The sequence below is a fragment of the Scyliorhinus canicula genome, chromosome 17 (assembly GCF_902713615.1).
Source record: "Scyliorhinus canicula chromosome 17, sScyCan1.1, whole genome shotgun sequence".
Classification (NCBI taxonomy): Eukaryota; Metazoa; Chordata; class Chondrichthyes; order Carcharhiniformes; family Scyliorhinidae; genus Scyliorhinus; species Scyliorhinus canicula.
Window position 1 is genome coordinate 96,681,527 of NC_052162.1, and position 21,324 is coordinate 96,702,850.

Below are 21,324 nucleotides of genomic sequence, written 5' to 3' on the forward strand. Positions count from 1 at the left end.
CTTGGTGTCCATGTACATAGATCCCTGAAAGTTGCCACCCAGGTTGAGAGAGTTGTTAAGAAGGCGTATGGTGTGTTAGCTTTTATTGGTAGAAGGATTGAGTTTCGGAGCCATGAGGTCACGTTGCAGCTGTACAAAACTCTGTTGCTGCCGCATTTGGAGTTTTGCATGCAGTTCTGGTCGCCGCACTATAGGAAGGATTTGGAAGCATTGGAAAGGGTGCAGAGGAGATTTACCACATGTCGCCTGGTATGGAGGGAAGATCTCATGAGGGAAGGCTGAGGGACTTGAGGCTGTTTTCGTTAGAGAGAAGAAAGTTAAGAGGTGACTTAATCGAGGCATACAAGATGTTCAGAGGATTAGATAGGGTAGACAGCGATAGCCTTTTTCCTTGGATGGTGATGGCTAGCATGAGGGGACATAGCTTTAAATTGAGGGGAGATAGATATAGGACAGATGTCAGAGGTAGGTTCTCTACTCAGACAGTAGTGGGCGGGGGGGGGGGGGGGGGGGGGGGGGGGGGGGGGTTATGGGGAGGGGGGGGGGGGGGTGGAATGCCCTGCCTGCAACAGTAGTGGACTCGCCAATATTAAGGGCATTTAAATGGTCATTGGATAGACATATGGATGATAATGGAATAGTGCAGATGGGCTTTAGATTGGTTTCACAGTTCGACGCAACATTGAGCCCCGAAGGGCCTGTACTGTGTTGTAATGTTCTAATTCTAATTAAAGATTGACTAGCTGCCGTATCTCTTAAAATTGTGACTTCTTTACCTGTTCCTCCTGATACAGGAGTAAACTTAACCCACACAAGTAAATTCTTTAAAGAGATATGGCACCTTCTTATCAATCAATCTTTTGCACCTCCTTTGCTTCACTTGAGCTTTCCTTTACCACTTTAACAAACCCCACTATCTTATCCTGTTTTACCACATCAGCCTTCCCAGTGCTTTTCTTCAACCGCCAACACTGTGACTTTACATGGCCTAGTTTATTGCAGTGAAAACATTTGAAACTTTTCATTTCTTTTCCACCCTCCTGAATTTATTTTTAAATCTGAGGTACACTCTCCTTATTATCTCCCATCAGACCACCTTTACCTTTACCACTTGAATATTTCACATGTCCCCAGTTTCTATCCCTCACAGACTGAAACTGATGTCAGAAACCAAGCTTTGATTTATGAACTAATTCATAATCATCTGTAATTTCTGCTGCTAATCTCACAGTTTTAACCCTCTGCTCTTCCACATGAGTTCTCACTACATCAGGAATTGAATTTTTAAACTCTTCCAAAAGTATAATTTCTCTGAGAGCTTCATACGTTTTGTCTATTTTCACAACCCTTATCCACCTATCAAAATTACTCTGTTTGATCCTTTCAAACTTCATGTATTCTTGAGCAATTCTTTCCTGAAATTTCAAAATCTTTATCTGTAGGCTTCAGGTACTCGTTCATATGCACATCAGATGAATTTTTTCACCTCCTCATATGACCCAGATACCTCCTCCGGTAGTGATGCAAATACTTCACTAGCCCTACCTACCAGCTTTGTTTGAATCGGTAATACCCACATGTCCTGTGGCCATTTCATTTGTTTAGACACCTTCACAAATGAAATGAAACAGGCTTCTACCTCCTTCTCATCAAACCTTGGCAATGTTTGGACATATTTAAATAGATCCCCACCAAGCCTTCGACTATGATACTCTTTCTCACTATCCTCATCACTATCATCCAACTGTATGTTTCCCTTTTTGCCTGCCAATTTTAACTGACCGTCATGTTTCATGGCCATTTTCTGAAGTTCAAACTCTCTTTATCTTTTTCCCTGATCTGTATCTCCCTTTCTCTTTCTTTTTGTCCTCTATCTCTTTCGTATTCAAGCTGCTTTAAGTCTTTCTTATGTTCCATTTATTTAATTTGCAACTGAATTTGTTTGCCATTTCCAATGAGTCAAACTGTGTCTCAGGCAACTTTAAATGCTTATTCACTGCCATAATTAGCTCATCTTTTCGCATTTTGTCAGGTAATGTTTTTTTAAAAACTAATTTTTATTGAAAAATTTTGAATTCATACAACAACATCGAACCAAAATAAAATACCAACAATAACAATAATGATAACAATCATAAACATTCGCCCCATCTCAATGAACAACGCAACATCTTAACAACAACTTAAATTAACACAATGTTAAGTTACATAACCGTAGAAAAAAAAATAGAAACTATAATAAGGAACATCCCCCCCCCCCCCCCCCCCCCCCGGGTTGCTGCTGCTATTGACCAAGATACAGCCAGGCTGCCACCGTTTATAGAACCCTCGTATTGATCCTCTCAGGGCAAATTTTATCCTCTCCGATTTTATAAATCCCGCCATGTCACTGATCCAGGTCTCCTGGCCTCGCATCCTTCCACTGCAGCAAGATCCTCCACTGGGCTACCAGGGACGCAAAGGCCAGGACACCGGCTTCTTTCGCCTCCTGCACTCCCGGCTCCACCGCAACTCCAAAAATCGCGAGTCCCCACCCTGGTTTGACCCTGGATCCAACCACCCTCGACACCGTCCTCGCCACCCTCTTCCAGAATTCTTCCAGTGCCGGGCATGCCCAGAACATATGGGCATGATTCGCTGGACTCCCCGAACACCTGGTGCACCTGTCCTCACCCCCGAAGAACCTACTCATCCTAGTCCCGGACATGTGGGCCCGGTGCAGCACCTTAAATTGGATGAGGCTCAGCCTTGCACATGAAGAGGAAGAGTTGACTCTCTCCAAAGCATCCGCCCAAGTCCTGTTCTCTATCTGCTCCCCGAGTTCCTCCTCCCATTTAGCCTTCAGCTCCTCCACTGACGACTCCTCCACCTCCTGCATTACCTTATAAATGTCAGACACCTTCCCCTCTCCGGCCCACACCCCCGAAAGCACTCTGTCCATCACCCCCCACGAGGGCAGCAAAGGGAACTCCTCTACCTGTCGCCTAGCAAACGCCTTTACCTGCAAGTATCTGAACATGTTCCCTTGGGGGAGCTCAAATTTATCTTCCAGTTCCCCCAGGCCCGCAAACCTCCCGCCAATAAACATGTCCCTCAATTTACTGATGCCCACCCTTTGCCACCACCTAAATCTCCCATCATTGTTCCCCGGGATGAACCGATGATTTCCACCCAATGGAGCCTCCAGCGAGCCCCCTGTTTCCCCTCTATGCCGTCTCCACTGACCCCAGATTCTTAGGGTCGCCACCACCTGGCTCGTGGTATACCTCTGAGGAGAGAGCGGCAACGGCGCCATTGCCAAGGCACCCAGGCTCGTACCTCTACATGACGCCATCTCCATTCTTTTCCATGCCCCCCCCCCCCATCATTTACGCACCATTGACACATTGGCCGCCCAATAGTACCCCAAAAGGTTGGGCAGACCAGCCCGCCTCTAACCCTCCCTCACTCCAGGAAAACCCTCTTCACTCTCGGAGTCCCATGTGCCCACACAAAGCTCAAAATACTGCAAGTCACTCTCCTAAAGAAGGCCCTGGGGATGAAGATGGGCAGGCACTGAAAAAGGAACAAGAACCTCGGAAGCATCGTCATTTTGACGGACTGCACCCTCCCCGCCAACGACAATGGCAGCATGTCCCAACTCTTGAATTTAGGAGATAAGATCTAATCCTGTAACTAATCGTGTGAGAGACGATAGGTGGTTAGAACTAACCCTGTAACTAACCGTGTGTGAGTGGATAGGTGATCAAAACTAACCCTGTAACTAATGGTCTTAGAGCGTATAGGAGACAAGGACTAACCCTGCAGCTAACCATGTGTGTGAGAGGATAGGTGATCAGAACTAACCCTGTAACTAACTGTTTGTGAGTGAGGATAGGTGATCTGAACTAACTCTGTAACTAACCGTGTAAAAGAGGATAGGTGATCAGAACTAACCCTGTAACTTACTGTGTGTGAGTGAGGATAGGTGATCAGAACTAACCGTGAAACTAAATCTGTGAGAGAGGATAGGTGATCAGAACTAACCTTTTAACTAACCATGTGAGGGAGGAGAGGTGATCAAAACTAATTGTGTAAGTGCCCGTGTGGGAGAGAGGATAGGTGATCAGAACTAACCCTGCAACTAACTGTGTGTGAGAGGATAGCTGATCAGAACTAAGCCTGTAACTAACCATGTGTGTGAGAGGACAGGTGATTAGAACAAATCCTGCATCTGACCGTGTGAGAGGAGAGGTAATCAGAACTAACCCTGTCACTAACCGTCTGAGGGAGGATAGGTGATTAGAAGTAATCCTGTAACTAACCATGTGACGGAGGATAGGAGATCATAACTAATCCTGTAACTAACCGTGATAGAACATAGAACATAGAACAGTACAGCACAGAACAGGCCCTTCGGCCCTCGATGTTGTGCCGAGCAATGATCACCCTACTTAAACCCACGTAACCCGTATACCCGTAACCCAACAATCCCCCCATTAACCTTACACTACGGGCAATTTATCATGGCCAATCCACCTAACCCGCACATCTTTGGACTGTGGGAGGAAACCGGAGCACCCGGAGGAAACCCACGCACACACGGGGAGGACGTGCAGACTCCACACAGACAGTGACCCAGCCGGGAATCGAACCTGGGACCACTGGAGCTGTGAAGCATTGATGCTAACCACCATGCTACCGTGAGGCCCTTTATAGAAGAGATAATCAGAATTAACGCTGTAACTAACCGTTTGAGGGAGGATAGGTGATCAGAACTAACCCTGTAACTAACCGTGTGTGAGAGGGGATAGGTGATCAGAACTAATCCTGTAAATAATGGTCTGAGAGAGGATAGGTGACAAGAACTAACCCTGTAACCAACCGTGAGAGAGGATAGGTGATCAAACCTAACCCTGTAATTAACCGTCTGAGGGAGGATAGGTGATTAGAAGTAATCCTGGAACTAACCATGTGAGGGAGGATAGGAGATCAGAACTAACCCTGTAACTAACTGTGTGAGAGGAGAGGTGATCAGAATAAGCCTTGTAACTAACAGTGTGGGGGTGGATAGGTGATCAGTACTAATCGTGTGAGTAACCGTGTGTGAGAGAGAATAGATGATCAGAACTAACTCTGTAACTAATCGTGTGAGTAACCATGTGTGAGAGAGAATAGATGATCAGAACTAACTCTGTAACTAATCGTGTGGGAGAGGATAGGTGATCAGAACTAACTCTGTAACTCTTTGTGTTTGAGGATAGGTGATCAGAAATTTTAATAATTTTTTAATATATTTGGAGTATCCAATGTTTTTTTTTCAATTATGGGGCCAGTAAGCGTGGCCAATCCACCTGCCCTGCACATCTTGGTGGGTGGTGGGAACGAAAACGACACAAACACTGGCAGAATGTGCAAACTCCACACGGACAGAGACTCTAAGCTGGGATCGAACCTGGGACCTCAGCACCGTGAGGCAGGAGGGCTAACCACTGCACCACCGTGCTACCCACGGTGATCAGAACTAATCCTGTAACTTACTGTGTCTGTGAGAGGATAGGTGATCAGAACTAACCCTGTAACCTACTGTGTGTGAGTGAGGATAGGTGATCAAAACTAATCGTGTAAGTACCCATGTGGGAGAGTGGATAGAACATAGAACATAGAACAGAACAGCACAGAACAGGCCCTTCGGCCCTCGATGTTGTGCCGAGCAATGTTCACCCTACTCAAACCCATGTATCCACCCTGTACCAGTAACCCAACAACCCACCCCCCTTAACTTTATTTTTTAGGACACTACGGGCAATTTATCATTTCCAATCCACCTAACCCGCACATCTTTGGACTGTGGGAGGAAACCGGAGCACCCGGAGGAAACCCACGCACAGACGGGGAGGACGTGCAGACTCCGCACAGACAGTGACCCAGCCGGGAATCGAACCTGGGACCCTGGAGCTATGAAGCATTTATGCTAACCACCATGCTACCGTGCTGCCCCAAATAGGTGACAAGAACTAACCCTGCAACTAACCATGTGTGTGAGAGGATAGGTGATCAGAACTAACCCTGTTACTAACTGTGTGTTAGGTAGGACAGGTGATTAGAAATAATCCAGTAATTAACCGTGTGAGAGGACAGGTGATCAGAACTAACCCTGTCACTAACCGGGTGGATACGTGGTTTGAAGTAATCCTGTAACTAACCATGTGAGGGAGGATAGGAGATCAGAACTAATCCTGTAACGAACCGTGTGAGAGGAGAGGTGATCAGAACTAGCCTTGTAACTAACCGTGAGGGAGGATAGGTGGTCAGAACTAGCCCTGTAACTAACTGTGTGAGAGGAGAGGTGATCAGAATAAGCCTTGTAACTAACCGTGTGGGGGAGGATAGGTGATCAGTACTAATCGTGTGAGTAACCGTGTGTGAGAGAATAGATGATCAGAACTAACTCTGTAACTAATCGTGTGAGTAACCATGTGTGAGAGAGAATAGATGATCAGAACTAACTCTGTAACTAATCGTGTGAGTAACCATGTGTGAGAGAGAATAGATGATCAGAACTAACTCTGTAACTAATCGTGTGGGAGAGGATAGGTGATCAGAACTAACTCTGTAACTCTTTGTGTTTGAGGATAGGTGATCAGAAATTTTAATAATTTTTTAATATATTTAGAGTATCCAATGTTTTTTTTCAATTATGGGGCCAGTAAGCGTGGCCAATCCACCTGCCCTGCACATCTTGGTGGGTGGTGGGAACGAAAACGACACAAACACTGGCAGAATGTGCAAACTCCACACGGACAGAGACTCTAAGCTGGGACCGAACCTGGGACCTCAGCACCGTGAGGCAGCAGGGCTAACCACTGCACCACCGTGCTACCCACGGTGATCAGAACTAATCCTGTAACTTACTGCGTCTGTGAGAGGATAGGTGATCAGAACTAACCCTGTAACCTACTGTGTGTGAGTGAGGATAGGTGATCAAAACTAATCGTGTAAGTACCCATGTGGGAGAGTGGATAGAACATAGAACATAGAACAGTACAGCACAGAACAGGCCCTTCGGCCCTCGATGTTGTGCCGAGCAATGTTCACCCTACTCAAACCCATGTATCCACCCTATACCAGTAACCCAACAACCCACCCCCCTTAACTTTATTTTTTAGGACACTACGGGCAATTTATCATTTCCAATCCACCTAACCCGCACATCTTTGGACTGTGGGAGGAAACCGGAGCACCCGGAGGAAACCCACGCACAGACGGGGAGGACGTGCAGACTCCGCACAGACAGTGACCCAGCCGGGAATCGAACCTGGGACCCTGGAGCTATGAAGCATTTATGCTAACCACCATGATACCGTGCTGCCCCAAATAGGTGACAAGAACTAACCCTGCAACTAACCATGTGTGTGAGAGGATAGGTGATCAGAACTAACCCTGTTACTAACTGTGTGTTAGGTAGGACAGGTGATTAGAAATAATCCAGTAATTAACCGTGTGAGAGGACAGGTGATCAGAACTAACCCTGTCACTAACCGTCTGAGGGTGGATACGTGGTTTGAAGTAATCCTGTAACTAACCATGTGAGGGAGGATAGGAGATCAGAACTAATCCTGTAACGAACCGTGTGAGAGGAGAGGTGATCAGAACTAGCCTTGTAACTAACCGTGTGAGGGAGGATAGGTGGTCAGAACTAGCCCTGTAACTAACTGTGTGAGAGGAGAGGTGATCAGAATAAGCCTTGTAACTAACTGTGTGGGGGAGGATAGGTGATCAGTACTAATCGTGTAAGTAACCGTGTGTGAGAGAGGATAGGTGATCAGAACTAACTCTTTAACTAATCGTGTGTGAGAGGATAGGTGATCTGATCTAACCCTGTAACTAACCGTGTGGGAGAGATTAGGTGATCAGAACTAATCCTTCAATTAACCATGTGTGAGAGGATAGGTGATCTTACCTAACCCTGTAACTAACCGTGTGAGAGGATAGGTGCTCAGAATAAGCCTTGTAACTAACCGTGTGGGGGAGGACAGGTGATCAGTACTAATAGTGTAAGTAGCCGTGTGTGAGAGAGGAGAGGTGATCGGTACTAACTCTGTAACTAACCGGTAACTATAGGCCGGTGAGCCTAACGTCTGTGGTGGGTAAAGTCTTGGAGAGGATTATAAAAGATACGATTTATAATCATCTAGATAGGAATAATATGATTAGGGACAGTCAGCATGGTTTTGTGAAGGGTAGGTCATGCCTCACAAACCTTATCGAGTTCTTTGAGAAGGTGACTGAACAGGTAGACGAGGGTAGAGCAGTTGATGTGGTGTATATGGATTTCAGTAAAGCGTTTGATAATGTTCCCCACGGTCGGCTATTGCAGAAAATACGGAGGCTGGGGATTGAGGGTGATTTAGAGATGTGGATCAGAAATTGGCTAGTTGAAAGAAGACAGAGAGTGGTAGTTGATGGGAAATGTTCAGAATGGAGTTCAGTTACGAGTGGCGTACCACAAGGATCTGTTCTGGGGCCGTTGCTGTTTGTCATTTTTATAAATGACCTAGAGGAGGGCGCAGAAGGATGGGTGAGTAAATTTGCAGACGACACTAAAGTCAGTGGAGTTGTAGACAGTGCGGAAGGATGTTGCAGGTTACAGAGGGACATAGATAAGCTGCAGAGCTGGGCTGAGAGGTGGCAAATGGAGTTTAATGTGGAGAAGTGTGAGGTGATTCACTTTGGAAAGAATAACAGAAATGCGGAATATTTGGCTAATGGTAAAATTCCTGGTAGTGTGGATGAGCAGAGGGATCTCGGTGTCCATGTACATAGATCCCTGAAAGTTGCCACCCAGGTTGATAGGGTTGTGAAGAAGGCCTATGGTGTGTTGGCCTTTATTGGTAGAGGGATTGAGTTCCGGAGCCATGAGGTCATGTTGCAGTTGTACAAAACTCTAGTACGGCCGCATTTGGAGTATTGCGTACAGTTCTGGTTGCCTCATTATAGGAAGGACGTGGAAGCTTTGGAACGGGTGCAGAGGAGATTTACCAGGATGTTGCCTGGTATGGAGGGAAAATCTTATGAGGAAAGGCTAATGGACTTGAGGTTGTTTTCGTTAGAGAGAAGAAGGTTAAGAGGTGACTTAATAGAGGCATACAAAATGATCAGAGGGTTAGATAGGGTGGACAGCGAGAGCCTTCTCCCGCGGATGGAGGTGGCTAGCACGAGGGGACATAGCCTTAGATTGAGGGGTAATAGATATAGGACAGAGGTCAGAGGTGGGTTTTTTACGCAAAGAGTGGTCAGGCCGTGGAATGCCCTACCTGCAACAGTAGTGAACACGCCAACGTTGAGGGTATTTAAAAATTTATTGGATAAGCATATGGATGATAAGGGCATAGTGTAGGTTAGATGGCCTTTAGATTTGTTCCATGTCGGTGCAACATCGAGGGCCGAAGGGCCTGTACTGCGCTGTATCGTTCTATGTTCTATGTTCTATGTTCTATGTTCTAACCGTGTGGGACAGGATAGGTGATCAGAACTAACTCTGTAACTAACCGTGTGTGAGGATAGGTGATCAGAAATTTTAATAATTTTTTAATATATTTAGAGTACCCAATGTTTTCTTTTCAATTATGTGGCAAGTAAGCGTGGCCAAACCACCTACCCTGCACATCTTGGTGGGTGGTGGGAGCGAAAACCACGCAAACACGGTGAGAATGTACAAACTCCAAACGGACAGAGACCCTAAGCTGGGATCGAACCTGGGACCTCAGCGCCGTGAGGCAGCAGGGCTAACCACTGCACCACCGTGCTACCCACGGTGATCAGAACTAACCCTGTAACTGAGTGAGAGGATAGGTGATTAGAATTAACTCTGTAACTAACCGTGTGTGAGAGAGGATAGGTAATCAGAACTAATCATGTAACTAATGGCCTGAGAGAGGATAGGTGATCAGAACTAATCCTGCAACTAATGGTCTGAGAGAGGATAGGTGACAAGAACGAATCCTGTAACTAACCATGTGTGTGAGAGGATAGGTGATCAAAACTAACCCTGTAACTAACCGTGTGTAAGAGGATAGGTAATCAGAACAAACCCTTTAACTTACTGTGTGTGAGTGAGGATAGGTGATCAGAACTAACACTGTAACTAAATCTGTGAGAGAGGATAGGTGATCAGAACTAACCTAGTAACTAACCATGTGAGGGATGAGGTGATCAAAACTAATCGTGTAAATACCCGTGTGGGAGATAGGATAGGTGATTAGAATTAACTCTGTAACTAACTGTGTGTGAGAGAGGATAGGTGATCAGAACTAATCCTGTAACTAATGGTCTGAGAGAGGATAGTTGATCAGAACTAATCCTGTAACTAATGGTCTGAGAGAGGATTGGTGAGAACTAACCCTGCAACTAACCATGTGTGTGAGAGGACAGGTGATTAGAACAAATCCTGCAACTAACCGCGTGAGAGGAGAGGTGATCAGAACTAACCATGTCACTAACTGTCTGAGGGAGGATAGGTGATCATAACTAACCCTGTAACTAACCGTGTGAGAGAGGATAGGTGATCAGAACTAACCCTGTAACTAACTGTGTGAGAGGAGAGGTGATCAGCATAAGCCTTGTAACTAACCATGTGGGGGAGGATAGGTGATCTCAGTACTAATCGTGCAAGTAACCCTGTGTGAGAGAGGATAGGTGATCAGAACAAACCCTGTAACTAACCGTGTGTGAGGATAGGTGATCAGAACTAACCCTGTAACTAACCGTGTGAGAGAGGATAGGTGATCAGAACAATCTCTGCAACTAATCGTGTGGGAGAGGATAGGTAATCAGAACTAACTCTGTAACTAACCGTGTGAGAGAGGATAGGTGATCAGAACAATCTCTGCAACTAATCGTGTGTGAGAGGATAGGTAATCCGAACTAACTCTTTAACTCACTGTGCGTGAGGATAGGTGATCAGAAATTTTAATAATTTTAAAATATATTTAGAGTACCCAATGTTTTTTTTTCAATTATGGGGCATGTAAGCGTGGCCAATCCACCTACTAAGTAACTACCATAGTGGGAGGTGGGAGCGAAAACTACGCAAACATGGTGAGAATGTGCAAACTCCAAACGGACAGAGACCCTAAGCTGGGATCGAACCTGGGACCTCAGCACCATGTGGGCCAGGCCACCGTGTGGGCACCCCACAGGGCCAGATCGCCCCGCACCCCCCTCAGGACCCCGGAGCCCGCTCGCGCTGCCTGGTCCTGCCGGTAAGGTCGGTGGTTTGACTCTCGCTGGCGGGACCAGCATGACAGTGGCGGGACTTCGGCCCATCGCGGGCCGGAGAATCGCCAGGAGGAGCCCGCCAACAGGCGCTTCACGATTCCTGTCCCCACTGAATCTCTGGTGCTGGAGACTTTGGGAGACGGCGGTGGCGGGATTCACGCCGGCCCCTGGAGATTCCCGACCCGGAGTGGGGTCGGAGAATCCCGCCCAGAGTTAGTTCTGATCACCTATCCTCTCTCACACACGGTTAGTTACAGGGTTGGTTCTGATCACCTATCCTCTCTCTAAAGGAAGAGTGCTAAATTGGGGAAAGGCAGAGTATAACAAAATTCGGCAGGAGCTAGGGACTGTGGATTGGGAGCAGCTGTTTCAGGGAAATCCACATTTGAAATGTGGGAGTCTTTTAAGGAAAGGTTGATTAGAGTGCAGGACAGACATGTCCCTGTGAAAATGAGAGATAGAAATGGCAAGATTAGGGAACCACGGATGACGGGTGGAATTGTGAGACTAGCTAAAATGAAAAAGGAAGCATATATAAGATTGAGGCGACTCAAAACTGATGAAGCTTTGGAGGAATATCGGGAAAGTAGGACTAATCTCAAACGCACAATAAAGAGGGCTAAAAGGGATCATGAAATATCTTTGGCTAACAGGGTTAAGGAAAATCCCTAAGCCTTTTATGCATATATAAGGAGCAAGAGGGTAACTAGAGAAAAATTACATGTTTTTAAGGTAAAGATAGATAGTTTTTTGAAGAATAAAGGGATTAAGGGTTATGGTGTTCGGGCCGGAAAATGGAGCTGAGTCCACAAAAGATCAGCCATGATCTCATTGAATGGCGGAGCAGGCTCGAGGGGCCAGATGGCCTACTCCTGCTCCTAGTTCTTATGTTCTTATGTTCTTATGGAGAGAAAGGATTGGCCCATTCAAAGACAAAAGAGGGAATTTATGCATGGACTCAGAGGAAATGGGTGAGATTCGTAATGAGTACTTAGCATCAGTATTCACCAAGGAGAGGGACATGACGGATGTTGAGGCTCGGGATGGATGTTTAAATACTCTAGGTCAAGTTGGCATAAGGAAGGGGGAGGTTTTGGGTATTCTAAAAGGCATTAAGGTGAACAAGTCCCCAGGACCGGATGGGATCTATCCCAGGTTACTGAGCGAAGCGAGGGACGAAATATCTGGGGCCTTAACAGATATCTTTGCAGCGTCCTTGAGAACGGTTGAGGTCCCAGAGGACTGGAGCATAGCTAATGTTGTTCTTTTGTTTAAGAAGAGGAGCAGGGATAATCCAGGGAATTATAGACCTGTGAGCTTGACGTCAGTGGTAGGCAAACTGTTGGAGAAGATACTGAGGGATAGGATCTATTCACATTTGGAAGAAAATAGTCTTATCAGTGATAAGCAGCATCGTTTTGTGCCGGGAAGGTCATGTCTTACAAACCTAATAGAATTCTTTGAGGAAGTGACAAAGTTAATTGATGAGGGAAGGGCTGTAGATGCCATATACATGGACTTCAGTAAAGCATTTGATAAAGTTTCCCATGGCAGGTTGATGGAAAATGTGAAGTCGTATGGGGTTCAGGTTGTACTGGCTAGATGGATAAAGAACTCGCTGGGCAACAGGAGACAGGGAGTAATGGTGGAAGAGAGTGTCTCAAGATGGAGAAAGGTGACTAGTGCTGTTCCACAGGGATCCGTGCTCGAACCACTGTTGTTTGTGATAAACATAAATGATCTGGAGGAACTATAAGTGGTCTCATGAGCAAGTTTGCAGATGATACTAAGATTGGTGGAGGTGCAGATAGCGAAGAGGACTGTCAGAGAATACAGCAAAATATAGATAGATTGCAGAGTTGGGCAGAGAAATGGCAAATGGAGTTCAATCCAGGCAAATACGAGGTGATGTAGTTTGGAATATCTAACTCAAGAGCCGACTATATGGTCAATGGAATAGTCCTGGGGGAAATTGATGTTCAGAGAGATCTGGGAGTTCAGGTCCATTGTACTCTGAAGGTGGCTGTGCAGGTCGACAGAGTGGTCAAGAAGGCATACAGCATGCTTGCCTTCATCGGACGGGGTATTGAGTACAAGAATCGGCAGGTCATGTTACAGTTGTATAGGACTTTGGTGCGGCCACATTTGGAATCCTGCGTGCAGTTCTGGTTGCCACATTACCAAAAGGATGTGGATGCTTCAGAGAGGGTGCAGAGGAGGTTTACCAGGATGTTGCCTGGTATGGAGGGTGTTAGCTATAAAGAAAGGTTGAGTAGATTTGAATTGTTTTCGTTGGAAAGACGGAGGTTGAGGTGGACCTCATTGAGGACTACAAAATTATGAGAGGTATGGACAGGGTGGATAGCAACAAGCTGTTTCCAAGAGTGGGGGTGTCAATTACAAGAGGTCATGATTTCAAGGTGAGAGGGGGAAATTTTAAGGGAGATGTGCGTGGAAAGTTTTTTACGCAGACGGTGGTGGGTGCCTGGAACGCTTTGCCAGCGGAGGTGGTAGAGGCGGGCACGATAGCATCATTTAAGATGCATCTGGACAGATATATGAACAGGCGGAGAACAGAGAGAAGTAGATCCTTGGAAAATAGGCAACAGGTTTAGATAAAGGATCTGGATCGGCGCAGGCTGGGAGGGCCGAAGGGCCTGTACCTGTGCTGTAATTTCCTTTGTTCTTTGTTCTTTGTTCACACGGTTAGGTAGAGTTAGTTCTGATCACCTATCCTCTCTCATATGGTTAGTTGTGATCAGCGCCGGCCCTAGGGTTGCTGGCGCCCCGGGCAAGCTGAACTTCGGCGCCCTTCGGGGAGGGGGCGGGGCTGGGTGGGGGGGGGGGTAGGGGGGCGGGGCCGGGGGGGTAGGGGGGCAGGGCCGGGTGGGGGCGGGGGGCGGGGCCGGGGGGGGCGGTGCCGGGGGGGCCGAGGCCGGGGGCCCGAGGGGGGGGGGCGGGGCCGGGGGGGCCGAGGGGGGGCGGGGCCGGGGGGCCGAGGGGGGGGGCGGGGGTGGGGGCCCGAGGGGGCGGGGCCGGGGGGGCGGGGCTGAGGGGGGGGAGCCGAGGGGGTGCGGGGCCGGGGGGGCTGAGGGGGGGGGGCGAGGGGGGGGCCGAGGGGGGGGTCGAGGGGGGGGTCAAGGGGGGGGGTGTGAGGGGGGGGCGAGGGGGGGGCGAGGGGGGTGCGAGGGGGGGGGTGAGGGGGGGCGAGGGGGGCCGAGGGGGGGGCGAGGGGGGGGGCGAGGCGGAGTGTGCGGGACCGAGGCGGGGTGGGCGGGCCCGAGGCGGGGTGGGCGGGCCCGAGGCGCGGGGGCGGGGCCGAGGGGGGGGCGGGGGGGCGCCCTGGGGGAGGGCGGCCACCGCGCATGCGCATTTGGCACTGGCCCAACTGCGCATGCGCGGGACCCGAGTCTGGCGCCCCCTAGCACATGGCGCCCCGGGCGACTGCCCGAGTTGCCGGTGCCTTGGGCCGGCCCTGGTTGTGATCACCTAACCTCTCCAACACAGATAGTTACATGGTTAGTTCAGGTCACATATCCTCTCTCACACACGGTTAGTTACAGCGTTAGTTCTGATAACCTATCCTCTCCCACACACGGTTACTTACACGATTAGTTCTGATGACCTATCCTCCCCCACATCGTTAGTTACAGGGTTAGTTCTGATCACCTATCCTCTCTCACACGGTTAGTTACAGGGTTAGTCCTAATCACCTATTCTCTCTCACACACGGTTAGTTACAAAGTCGATACTGATCACCTATCCTCTCTCTCACACAGTTAGTTAGAGTTCGTTCTGATCACCTATCCTCGCTCACACGGTTAATTACAGGGTTAGTTCTCATCAACTATCCTCTCTCACACGGTTAGTTCAGAGTTACTTTTGATCACCTGTCCTCTCTCACACACAGTTAGTTACAGGTTAGTTCTGATCACCTATCCTCTCTCACACAGGCTTAGTTACAGGGTTAGTTCTGATCGCCTATCTTCTCTCACACGGTTAGTTACAGGGTTAGTTCTGATCACTTATCCTCTCTCACACACATTTAGTTACAGGGTTAGATCTGATCTCCTATCCTCTCTCACACCCAGTTAGTTACAGGGTTAGTTCTGATCACTTATCCTCTCTCACACACAGTTAGTTACAGGGTTAGTTCTTATCTCCTCTCCTCTCTCACACCCAGTTAGTTACAGGGTTAATTCTGATCACCCTCTTCTCTCACATGGTTAGTTACAGTGTTAGATCTGATCACCTATCCTCTCTCACACACAGTTAGTAACAGGGTTAGTTCTGATCCCCTATCCTCTCTCACACGGTTAGTTACAGGGTTAGTTCTGATCCCCTATCCTCTCTCACACGGTTGGTTACAGGGTTAGTTCTTGTCACCTATCCTCTCTCAGACCATTATTTACAGGATTAGTTCTGATCACCTATCCTCTCTCACATATGGCTACTTACACGATTAGTACTGATCACCTATCCTCCCTCATACGGTTAGTTACAAGGCTTATTCTGATCACCTCTCCTCTCACACGGTTAGTTACAGGGTTAGTTCTGATCACCTATCCCCTCTCACACACGGTTAGTTACAGGGTTAGTTCTGATCACCTATCCTCCCTCACACGGTTAGTTACTGTGTTAGTTCTGATCATCTCTCCCATCACACAGTTAGTTATAGGATTAGTTATGATCTTCGATCCTCCCTCACATGGTTAGTTACAGGATTACTTCTAATCACCTATCCTCCCTCCGACGGTTAGTGACAGGATTAGTTCTGATCACCTCTCATCTCACACGGTTAGTTGCAGGATTTGTTCTAATCACCTTTCCTCCCTCACACACATGGTTAGTTACAGGGTTAGTTCTGATCACCTATCCTCTCACACACATGGTTAGTTACAGGGTTAGTTTTTATCACCTATCCTCTCTCAGACCATTAGTTGCAGGATTAGTTCTGATCAACTATCCTCTCTCAGACCATTAGCTACAGGATTAGTTCTGATCACCTATCCTCTCTCACACAGATAGTTACAGAGTTAATTCTAATCACCTATCCACTCTCCCACACGGGTACTTACACGATTAGTTTTGATCATCTCTCCTCCCTCACATGGTTAGTTACTAGGTTCGTTCTGATCACGTGTCCTCTCTCACAGATTTAGTTACATGGTTAGTTCTGATCACCTATTCTCACTCAGACACGGTTAGTAACAGGGTTAGTTCAGATCACCTATCCTCACACCAACAGTTAGTTAAAGGGTTAGTTCTGATCACCTATCCTCAATCACACACAGTAAGTTACAGGATTAGTTCTTATCACCTATCCACTCACACACGGTTAGTTACAGGGTTAGTTCAGATCAGCTATCCTCTCACACACAGTTAGTTACAGGGTTAGTTCTGATCACCTATCCTCTCACACACATGGTTAGTTGCAGGGTAAATTCTTGTCACCTATCCTCTCTCAACCATTAGTTACAGGATTAGTTCTTATCACCTATCCTCTCTCAGGCCATTAGTTACAGGGTTAGATCTGTTCACCTATCCACTCACACACGGTTAGTTACAGCGTTAGTTCAAATCAGCTATCCTCTCACACACAGTTAGTTACAGGTTAGTTCTGAGCACCTTTCCTCTCTCACACAGTTAGTCACAGGATTAGTTCTGATCTCCTATCCTATCTCACGGTTAGTTACAGGGTTAGTTCTGATCACCTGTCCCCTCACACACATGGTTAGTTACAGGGTTAGTTCTCATCACCTATCCTCTCACACACATGCTTAGTTACAGCATTAGTTCTGACCACCTATCCTCACTCATACACAGTAAGTTACAGGGTTAGTTCTGACCACCTATCCTCTCACACATGGTTACTTACAGGGTTTGTTCTGATCATCTACCCTCTTACACACGGTTAGTTACAGGGTTAGTTCTGATCACCTATCTTCTCTCACACGGTTAGTTACAGGTTAGTTCTGATCACCTATCCTCTCTCACACAGTTAGTTACAGGGTTAGTTCTTATCACCTATCCTCTCTCACACGGTTAGTTACTAGGTTAATTCTGATCACCTATCCTCTCTCACACGCTTAGTTACAGGGTTAGTTCTGATCACCTATCCTCACTCACACACAGTGAGTTACAGGGTTAGTTCTGATCACCTATCCTCTCACACACGGTTCGTTACAGGGTTAGTTCAGATCACCTATCCTCTCTCAGACCATTATTTACAGGATTAGTTCTGATCACCTCTCCTCTCTCACACACGGTTACTTACACGATTAGTACTGATCACCTGTCCTCCCCCACACGGTTAGTTACAAGGCTTATTCTGATCACCTCTCCTCTCACACGGTTAGTTACAAGGTTAGTTCTGATCACCTATCCCCTCTCACACACGGTTAGTTACAGGGTTAGTTCTGATCACCTATCGTCCCTCACACGGTTAGTTACACTGTTAGTTCTGATCATCTCTCCTATCACACGGTTAGTTGCAGGATTAGTTATGATCTCCTATCCTCCGTCACACGGTTAGTTACAAGGCTAGTTCTGACCACCTCTCCTCTCACATGGTTAGTTACAGGATTACTTCTAATCACCTATCCTCCCTCAGACGGTTAGTGACGGGGTTAGTTCTGATCACCTCTCCTCTCACACGGTCGGATGCAGGATTTGTTCTAATCACCTGTCCTGGCTCACACACATGGTTAGTTGCAGGGCTAGTTCTGATCACCGTGAACTAACCCTGTAACTAACCGTGTGTGAGTGGGTATAGGTGATCAGTGCCATATCCTAGAATCTTCGGTCCGATCAATCTGAAGGGTCTGGTTTTTTTCCCTTTGCGAATGGGTTCCCTATCCCATCTCTTCAATGTTTTATTGTTTGGAGCCGCTTTGGGTTCCATCTATCCTCTTGTCTCTGACGGCTTGGACATGCAAATGTTTGTCTAGTCCCAACACATCCGCATTTGAGTGATGCAGAGAGAGAGAGAGAGGGAGCGTGCAGTCAACGCGAGAGACACAGAGCTGTTCCTGAGCCAAAACAAACTGCAACGCGTGTGCCTCCCTCTGCAGTCCTCGCTCTCAGCTCGCCTTTCACTGCATGCTGCACTCGAGGGGGAGTGGAGGGCAGGCACAGATCCCTTGACCATGGCTGGGAAACTGCACCCAGACATGTGCATTTCCCGGGATAACCGCGAGTCCGTCTCCTCGCTGGACTCGGACAAGTCGATCCAACCCGAGGTGGGCGAGGAGTCCTCGGACAGCGATGGAGAGCAGGAGGGTCCCCAGAAACTGATCCGGAAAGTGTCTACCTCCGGCCAGATCCGCAGCAAGGTATGTGACCCGGAGGGGGTGAATGTGACCCTGGTGGGGGTGACGGTTTGGATGTGACCCTGAGGGAGTGCGGGGTTGAGCATGACTCTGAGCGTTGAATATGACCCTGAGGGGATGAACGTGACCCTGGGGGTTGAATGTGATCTTTGGTTGAAGGTAACCCTGGAGCTAAAAATGACCCCTTTTTTACAGCCGTTATTCGTGAGGCAAGTAGGGTTACATTAACGCTGCAATGAAGTTGCTGCGAAAAGCCCCTAGTCACCACATTCTGGCCCCCCCTTTGGATACACAGAGGGAGAATTCAGAATGTCCAATTCACCTAACAGCAGGTCTTTCAGGACTTGTGGGACCCACGCAGACACGGGGAGATTGTGCAGATTCCGCACAGACAATGACCCAAGCCAGGAATCGAACCCGGGTCCTTGGCACTGTGAAGCAACAGTGGTAACCACTGTCCTACCATGCCGCCGCTATACTCCATCCCACCCCCCGCCCGCTCACAACTTGCTTTCTCACCCAATTTGCCTGCGATACAGTTCGGGTCTCCTTATCGGAGTCATTGATATCGACTGGAAACTGTGTAAGCCCCAGCACTGGCTTTGTGTAACAGTTACCCACCCGGGAAAATGATCCAATTATCCTAACCCCGTATCCCGCGAGGGAGCCAATCCTCTGGGCCTGTGCTCATATGTCACCCCAACACTGTGGACTCTCATCTTGTGCAGTCGCCGTGATGGAACTGCATGCCTCCTGGAGATCCAAACACACCGGTTCCCCTTTTTCCACCCTGCTCACAGCACCCTCAAAGAAATTGAATACATTGCTCAAACACAGTTTCCCTTTCGCAAGCCCACGTCAATTCCACCCAACTATGTAATGATTGTCTAAATGTCCTGCTACTGCTCTCTCAGTAACAGTTACTAGCATTCCCCCAGTGACAGTTGTTGGGCCCACTGGTCCAGAATTTCCTGTCTTGAGGTGTGTGAGCTGGGTGCGGGGTGGGAGGAAGGTGAGGTTCGGACGGGGCTGTGTCTGACACATACCTGTGTGTGGTTACTGCCGCGCTGCGATACCTGCTGGCCCGGTTGTGCTCCCGGGTAGGACCCTTGCACGTTATACTGACCTCGGTATCCTGAATACGTGATCATTTGATAGGGACTGGTTGAATAGGACCGAGGAGATGAATGTGACCTGGGGGTGATTGTGACCCTGGGAGGGTGAAAGGTAACCTGGGGTGAATGTGACCCTGGGGGTGAATGTAACCCTGGGGGTAAATGTGACCCTGGGGCTTGAAGGTAACCCTTGGGGTTGAAAGTATCTCGGGACAGGGAGGGGGATAAATGTGATCATGGGATTGAAAGTGAACCTGGGGTTGGAAGTGACCCTGGGGGTTGAAGGTGACCCTTGGGGTTGAAAGTGGCGCATGGTATGTGTGGGGGGGGGGGGGGGGGGGAGGTGGTGGTGAATATGATCATGGGGTTGAAAATGAACTTGGGGGGAAACATGATCCTGGGGTTGACTGCGACCTTGGGGGTGAATGTGACCCTAAGGGTTAAAGGCAACCCTTGGGGTTGAAAGTGCCTCCGGGGATGGGGTGGATGAACGTGATCATGGGGGTGGAAGTGATCCTGGGGGTGACTGTGACCCGGGAGGAGTGGGAGGGGAGGGTAATTTGCGTTGCTTCTGGTATTGCTATGGGTTTGGAAGTTCAGGTGTAAATTGTGAATAGGGAGCATGCCCCAGGCTGAGTTCCCAGTGTCCAGCATTCCAGAACTGAACCACGTAATTGAGCCCCTGCCTCACATTCTGACCTGTCGCCCAAGCATTCATGGGTCGTTTCTGTAGTTTGGGGCAAACAGTTTGCAAACATGAGAGAAATTAAATAGTACAAAACGTAGATAGAAAGGGCAGAAAGAAAACTATAAATTGTGAAGAAAGAGAGAGGAGGCAGAGTTGAGAGAAATATAAAGATAGGGGGTGGGATTCTGTGATCCTGAGGCTAAGTGTTGACGCCGTCGGAAACGCCGTCGCGTTTCTCGATGGCGTCAACACGGCCTTAAGGTCTGCAATTCTGGGGGCCAGCACGGCACTCCAGCTGCTGATCCTGTCGTGAACTGGGCGCCGCGGGATCCGCGCATACGCAGTGGCACTGGCGCCAACGCATGCATGCGCAGTGGCTCCCTTCAATGTGCCAGCCCTGATGCAACATGGTGGAGGGCTACAGGGACCGGCGTGGAAGAAAGGAGGCCCCCAGCCAGAGAGGCCGGCCTGCCGATCGGTGGCCCGACTACGGGCCAGACCAAATTGGAGGGCCCCCCCCAGGGTTGGACCCCCCCCCCACGGCCACCCCCCGACCATTCCATGCTGAGTTCCCGCTGGCTGAGAGCAGGTGTGGACGGCGCCGGCGAGACTCGGCTTTTTTACGATGGCCGTTCGGCCCATCCCAGGCCGAGAATCGGCGGGGCTCAGCGTCGGGGCGGTGTGGCATGATTCGCACCGGTCGCGGGGATTCTTCTGCCCGGCCTGGGCTGAGAGAATCCTGCCCAGGGAATTGAGATAGGCAGGTGGTGTGAAGAGGGAGAGAGAGAGAGAATGAAAGAGAAACAGGAGAGAAGATGGAGAAGGCTGAGAGAGCTATCGAGACTGGACAGGGGAGAGAGAGAAATGCAAACGAAAGAGATAGTAAAGGGAGTTAGATAATTTCATTTTCATCCATTTTTTTTAAGAGAGG

General features: G+C 48.5%; 1 protein-coding gene across 2 annotated transcripts in view; it reads left to right on the forward strand.

Moving 5' to 3' along the window:
• The first annotated feature begins 18,249 nt into the window (after positions 1–18,249).
• The window catches only part of si:dkey-172j4.3 (diacylglycerol kinase eta), a 266,777-nt gene continuing 263,702 nt past the window's right edge, over positions 18,250–21,324 (forward strand). Inside the window, exon 1 of one of the 2 annotated variants that reach the window (XM_038775249.1) lies at positions 18,250–18,593. In XM_038775249.1, the coding sequence (XP_038631177.1) occupies positions 18,408–18,593 (186 nt within the window). In that variant the 5' untranslated portion in view covers positions 18,250–18,407. The remainder of the gene's footprint in view (positions 18,594–21,324) is intronic. The other variant, XM_038775250.1, reaches the window with a different exon arrangement.